Genomic DNA, 7,061 nt, shown 5'->3' with positions numbered 1-7,061 from the left:
TCTGTGTGCATTGAATTTATTTAATACACGAGTTTCACAATTTGAGTTGAATTACTGAAATAAATGAACTTTTCCACGACATTCTAATTTATTGAGATGCACCTGTATGTAGACTTGATTCCATGTCTTGCTCAGACTCATCGTTTCGACTCACAAGACTTAAATATTTTGTCAGGAGCAATATATTGTCATTTTGTGTTTTTGTATTTGATGAGGCACAGTTACGTTTACTGTCACTTGGCGAAATTTAATTTCACAATCCAGTCATTTCAAAATGATTTCATGTGATAAAGTTCCCATGCAAATTTTGCTCGTATTCAAGTTGGTCAGTCAAATTCTCCACTTTGACCATCAGAAAGCTGTCTGGTTTGAAAGAGACTTCTGTGTGAGCGGGTGCTTCATTAATCACTACACTATTTTTCCGCTAATGTGATCTCACTTTAACCAAGTTCCAATGCTTTAGCAACTAGATCAATATCCTGATAACCCATAATGTAACAACAAGAACTTTTTTAAAACTGTAAAGGACTATATAAGCAATTCAAGAACCTCAAGTATACTTAAAGGGGTCATATGATGCGATTTCAAGTTTTCCTTTCTCTTTGGAGTGTTACAAGCTGTTCGTGAATAGATAAGATCCCTAAAGTTGCAAAGACTAAAGTCTCAAACCCAAAGAGATATTTTTTTATAAAGGTTAAGACTGGTCCACCATGCCCTCCTAAAACGCCTTGTTTAAACACGCCCCCACATGTCTATGTCACGATGTGGGAAGATTTGCATAAAGCCGCCCAAATGTTCACGCAAAGAAAGAAGGAGTAAGCTGCCATGTTGTGAAGACGCTGTGTGTTTCGTTGCAAAAGTGAAAATACTTTGTTTGGCCTTCCAAAAGAGGACACGACTAGAAATCAGTGGTTAAGTTGTATTTACAACACTGTTCCAGAACAGTTCAACCCAAGTATTCAGATGTGTGCAGCACATTTTATGGAGGACTGTTTCCTGATCCTGGTAGACTACAATGCCGGCTGTTCTGACTCAAAGTCTGTAAGTACGTTTTCATATTTAAAGAATTTGCTACTGACGATTCGAACACGAGTGTAGAGTAGCGTTTGTAGTTTGTAATTGCACACCTTGCTTTTCAGACCGATGAGCTTTGTAAAAATTGACGCGTTTCAGAAAGGCGGGGCATAGAGGAGAAACAATAATGTACATTATGTGGAAAATAATGTGTTTTTTAACCTTAAACCGCATAAACACATTTCATCACACCAAATACACAAAATAATGTTCTTTTTAGCAACATCATATGATCCCTTTAAGAAACTCAAGTATACTTAACATTGTACAATATTCTTTAGGCTTAACTTCATGCCATGTTACATTTTATTTTCATAGAAACAAAAACACATTAACCAATCATGTTAAGGTACCAATTTATTAAACATTTACATCAAACATGGTCACCAAAACCAAGCTTATGAAACTGACATGGAATGTTCACACACAACAACGATGGACAACACAAATTAATATATTTCTACATTTATGACTCTCATTAATCTGCATACAGTACTTCTGGTTAGTATGTGCATTGACGTCTTTTACTTTTTAACTTTTGCTATTAAAACAGCAAAAGAACTGATCACAATAATCCAGCAATAACAACAGGTGCAATACAGTATTTGCAAGGGCAAACGTTTGTCCTTTAATGTACATTGTGTAAACAAGTATACTGTTGCTGTCAGTTATTTGGTATATCAACACTGTTTGCTCATTGAGAATAAGGCAGTTGTTTTGACTTGCTTAGATAAAACGATCACTTTGCATACATTTAAAAATAAATAAATATATTTTTATCACAAGCTGAGCAAATGAAAATGAAAATAGATATGCCTAGCATGCTCTAATATCTTAAAACCTCTATGCTTCAGTTTCTGACACTACTAATACTGCTCCTCTTCATCAAATAGATGCACCATCAAGGAACACTGCTTGGTGAGGGCTGGGGTGAGAGGGTTTAAGGTCTTCTGGGTGTTGCTGGGCACTAGTATAGTTTTACATAATCTGACGATGCATGCCGTAACCAGTCATGCCAGCCTGAGATGCCCCACGGTTACTGCCCATCTGTAAGCCAATCAGATTCTGACCCTGCCGCAACTGCTCCTCAGAAAACTCTCGCCGGTTGCCTTGAGATTTCCTGTCACACAAGATCAAAAAGAGTTCACATGGCACTGAGACACAACAAAGTCTATTCACAAGTCCAACTAGACAGGACTTAACGCCCCGCTATGAATTAGTCTGGCGGTAATCTTCACAGGAATTGTCTTGCTCACCTGTGAAACCAGTCCCGGTTACCTCGGTAAAGTCCATCATCTTTTGTGAGAGCAACGCTACCCAGGGCCATTAGTGTTCTCTGGACGGCTGCCATGTCTTTTCCTTTAACCAAGGGAACCAACAAGCACTGAAGTGACTTTGGCTACACACCAAGAACGCAACTTGCAATGCTTTCTGTAGTATGCAAAGGCCTGGCTGATTAAAAGCAATCTTTCAGAACAATTCAAACTCCTATATATTAATTTTCTACAGCGGTTTGTTTTTACAAGCACCATGCTAATTCCGAAGTCCATGAAGTGCTGTTCCAGAACTTATAAAAGCAAATTTTACTGTACCTTCCCACAAGTCCACTGTCTGAAAAATGTCTGTGGTTATCACTCCGTAAGCTTCAGCTGCCTGCAGGAACTGGGAGATCTTTTCCATCTGCTTAAAGGCCATCTGAGTCTCTGGGATCTTTTTAATAGGCTCCTTACCACGCGGATACAAACTGTTAATGAGTCTACAGAGGATCTGCAGACGTGGACGAATGGGGGAGATAATGATAAATAAAAGATGAATGGAATCATGTTGGTGTGGAATTGTCAAACTGGTATTTACTCACAGTGCCATCCATTAGCCAGATCTGAAAGTTTTGCTTCCCCGGCTGTGGTTTCTCTATATTTCCTCCACACTGAGTGACAATCCAGTCCATCAGTCGAGACTCCAGCTCTGGGTCATACTTCTGTTCGATCTTCTCCTGCACCTCACGGCTCAGTCCATAACTGGGTCCTCGGTTTGCCATGGTCAACTTTAATAAGTCTAGGTCTTTACCCAGTATATCTAAAAACAACAACCAACAACAGCAACAACAAATTTACCCACTAGCTCAATCTGTACTACAAAGGGAAGAAAATATAAGGCTTTATACTTTTCCCTTTAGCTATTGTTCTTTTTTTTGGTTACTGATTGTGTATTAACATATTGTGAATATTAATTCAAACAATAATTAATGTATTGTAAATATGATTTTAATATTCCTGTATTATGATACAGACTAGCTACTGTGTCATATATAAATTTATATATATGAACACATGGACTGACAAGGGGTAATATTGACCGGGGTGTGGTCCATGCTTCTGTTCCCATACGTGACTTTAACGAAAAAATACATGTCTAAAAATCTAAAGCTATTTCGAACATATAATAATAATAATCCATTGCAATCATTCAACGATTCTTTATAATCAAGTAGAGCGTGCAGACGCAAAAAGAAACTGCATGTGCATATTTAGCCCAAATTAGTTTTAAACTACTGCATTCAAACAGTTACTGATAATTAATTAATTCTACTTGCGTTATCATTATACAAATAATTTTTGTCAAGAATAGAGATTTACTTACTGCAAGCAGATGCGCGTGTCGTCCTCCTGTGCAGCGAGGTCAAATCCTCCCTGTGGTCAGTGCTCAGAGATGCTGGACTGAAACATCCATGCGGCGGGGGACGGGGCGTGGCTCCAGCGCACTGTCCGGTGCGCGGAATCACCCTATGGTGAGGCTTGGCTTATGAATAGTAATTAGCTTACGTCGGTGGACGCTGGTGGAAAGTTACCAAGTAGCATCGCATCGGCGTGACTTAATTAACATTCATGAGCTGAGAATTTTCGTCGGGAATATCAAGAATGACACAAAATGGGCACTATGGAACAGAATCAGACTGCACTGCAATAAATATATATTATAACAAAATCTTAGTTTTAAAATAACGAGTTGTACCTAATAAAAGTATATATTTACACCTCCCTATAACGTTAAATCCGTTTTCGTAATGCCAGATTTAAGAAGTAAAATGTAAAACCGTTTAAAAAATGACAGAAAAAAACCCCCAGGTCCTTTTGCTCTTGTCCTGTCAGTAATAAATAACCAAGTCCATTTCCAATTAGATTAAGATGCATTACTAATGCATGCAAATTCTGCAGAGGAAAAAAAAGTGAGTAGCACGTGATAAACAGGAAAAAAGTCATCTATTGCTAAAATAATTACTGAATTCTTTAAGCATGGCTTAAAGCTACTTTAGCTACTACTAAATAGTACACGTTTTTTTTCTTAAGTAGACCTAAGCGAGTAAACTGAGGAATTTAAATCTTTAATGACATAATACTAATAAACGACATACCCCTAAGATTGTATTAAATTACATAATGTTTTATAATAGTTTAATAGTGGCTAAACAACATCAAAATATAAGGCAGCTTATATAATACTAGCAAGCTGTTCTATAGCTGTTAATTACTGTGGTTTAAATGACACCTAAATTATGTATTCACTTCTAGTCATGTTTTATTTTGTGTAAACTGCTTGGTGCCATTTTCAATTTAGAGGCCTCTGATAATCAACTGATATAGAAAGGTCAGTTTGGTTGTTAAAGCTCATTGGATTGGGATGGGGTAAAAAAAAAAAGCCCCCGGCCCATTGAATCCAGTCCAACGCTAATCATGCACGTTAATAAACAACCAAGCTGTTTCTGGAGCAGTGGCCCAAAACGTCCTCCAAACAAACAGAGAATGCAAAGGGCAGGAGAGAACCGAAAGGTCAGCTTTAATATAACATGCTTATTGCTTAGTGGGATGTTCAGGTGGGCTAAAGCAATAGTACACACACACATACACCACTAATTCCTTAAAAGATAATGGCCTAAAAGGAACCTTCAGAGTTCAGCAAAAACTCAATCTACAGCATTTGTTACCTAATGTTTATGGCAACAAAAGTGCATTACCACTTGTTGCACATACTATTTTCTTAAAAAAAAAAAAAAAGTACGGTGTACTATAGTAAGGTTACAGTGAGGTACAATGGAAATGAATGAGGTCAGGCGTGTACAGTATGTATATTAATGATGGATTAAAATTTATAAAATGACGATAATATAAATTGATGGATAAATTAAAATTATCAATACTGAACCTGGACTATTGCTTTAAGGAGTTTAAGAAACCGTGTTTAATTACTCCAAAACACTGCGTATTGGTATACAGAGGCTTTATTTCCATAAAACAGTGTGAAATATGGTAAAAAAAGGCACAGAAGATCTAGACAAACCTTATGCTAGACAAACAGCAGCTTTACCTAAAAGGTTTAATGGCACAGTATTGCGGTAAACATGTAAAAGACATGAAAAAGAAACCATTTTGTCCTCCCACAGTTTGCCTTTTCCAACATTCTTGTCTTGCACAACAAAACAGGAAGCGGGTGTTTGGCAAAGAAAGTGGGAGCGGGTCTTAAGGCAGGTTGCTCGGTAACCCCATCCCAAACGGTGTTTCACACCATGGTGGTAAGCTTGTCTATGAGGTCATCGATGGTGTAGACAATGAGCTTGATGTCATCTTTTTCAGCCATGCGGTGCTGGCCGTGGCGCCGCAGAATGATGTCCACGTCGGGGCTCAGCACACGCTCGGCCACTTGCATGGAGATGTGCCAAGGCACGTCCTCGTCTTTCAGGCCGTGAATGAGACGTACGGGGCAGGTGATAGGGATGGGGCTCTGAAGGATGCAGTGGTTTTCCGCCTCACGCAGGAAGTCCATACTCACAGTGTACATGCCCTCCTCGTTACTTCTCGTGGGGATTGTCCATACACCCTTGTCCTCACACTCTTTTCTCACCTGAATAACAAATGTGAACTCTGACTGATGTTTGAGACTCATTAATCAGCAGGATGTGCATAAAACTAAAACATGAGTACTTCAGTTGCATCTCACCTCTATAGGAAGTGTCTTGAATGCTGTAACGAAATGATCTGCTGCTGTGGAAATGCCCACCAAGGCTTTTGTCTTCTCTGGGCGAGCGATAGCAGCTAAAAGCATCAGCCAGCCGCCCATACTGGAGCCCACGAGAATCTAGGAGACAACGTACTTCCTTCCAGTCAAAGCCAGTGTTCCATGCTATATTTAAAAGTATTAGTGACCTCTAGTGGTCACTCTTTAAAATGAATTAAGAATCAAAAGCAGTTCACCCAGAAATGAAAATTCATTAATTTACTCGGGTTGTTGCAAACCTGAATTTCTTTCATTTGCTGAACGTAAAAGAAGATCTTCTGAAGAATGTGGATAACCAAACAGTTTCTGGTCCCCATTGACATCCCCAATAGTATTTTCCATAATATGGGACCAGCTACTGTTTTGTTACCCACATTTTTCAAAATATCTTTTATGTTCAGCAGAAAAAAAGTAACTCATAGAGGTTTGGACTGACATAAGGGTGATTAAATAATGAAAGAAATTACATTTTTGGGTGAACTATCCCTTTCAGGGAAAACACTGAACATGAGTATTAAAAAATGAGAAATAAGTATTTCAGTTTATAGAAGTCCTTTTTATTTAAAAGAAAAGGTCTTCTAAAAAAACAAATGTTTACATTTCACCAGCTGGTCCTAATTATTGACTCAGGTCTATCAGTGTCTGTGCTGTCTAGGTGTAACCGTGAAAGCATCGTAAAGTCTCTCTAGCCTTACCTGGGGACCTTCAGCGAGTTCATCTAACATGAACAGGACGTCTCTTTTCCATGTTCCAATGGTGCCTTCTGAAAATACACCCTCAGAAGCTCCATGACCAGAGTAATCAAACCTGTAAATCCACATATAATGACCTGAGTTTTGTGTGAACTTTCACCTAGAGGATTTCAACACACACTGGTGGGACATTATTTGAAGAAAACAAAAAAAAACAACTGGGCTAAGCAGTTTAAGCTCTTAAAT

The 7,061-nt window shown here is 38.4% G+C and overlaps 2 protein-coding genes across 2 annotated transcripts in view; both read right to left on the bottom strand.

The window, feature by feature from the left end:
* Positions 1-1,491: 1,491 nt before the first annotated feature.
* On the bottom strand, positions 1,492-4,014 carry LOC107654214 (transgelin-3-like). The gene is made up of 5 exons (XM_016441192.1): positions 3,715-4,014; positions 2,933-3,150; positions 2,667-2,841; positions 2,331-2,433; positions 1,492-2,194 (listed from the first exon to the last, which is right to left on the bottom strand). The coding sequence occupies exons 2-5, from the start codon at positions 3,110-3,112 to the stop codon at positions 2,053-2,055; spliced, it is 600 nt and encodes a 199-aa protein (XP_016296678.1). The 5' UTR covers positions 3,113-3,150; positions 3,715-4,014; the 3' UTR covers positions 1,492-2,052.
* A 1,318-nt stretch (positions 4,015-5,332) lies between these two features.
* LOC107654210 (mycophenolic acid acyl-glucuronide esterase, mitochondrial-like) overlaps positions 5,333-7,061 on the bottom strand; it is a 3,073-nt gene continuing 1,344 nt past the window's right edge. Inside the window, exons 3-5 of the mRNA XM_016441188.1 lie at positions 6,819-6,930; positions 6,067-6,204; positions 5,333-5,970 (exon numbers count right to left, since the gene is read on the bottom strand). Coding sequence (XP_016296674.1) covers positions 5,629-5,970; positions 6,067-6,204; positions 6,819-6,930 — 592 coding nt within the window. The 3' untranslated portion in view covers positions 5,333-5,628. The remainder of the gene's footprint in view (positions 5,971-6,066; positions 6,205-6,818; positions 6,931-7,061) is intronic.

This window comes from Sinocyclocheilus anshuiensis, unplaced genomic scaffold (genome assembly GCF_001515605.1).
Source record: "Sinocyclocheilus anshuiensis isolate Anshui unplaced genomic scaffold, SAMN03320099.WGS_v1.1 scaffold655, whole genome shotgun sequence".
Lineage (NCBI taxonomy): Eukaryota > Metazoa > Chordata > Actinopteri > Cypriniformes > Cyprinidae > Sinocyclocheilus > Sinocyclocheilus anshuiensis.
Note: the sequence above shows the minus strand (reverse complement) of the source record. Positions and strands in the feature narration are given on the sequence as shown.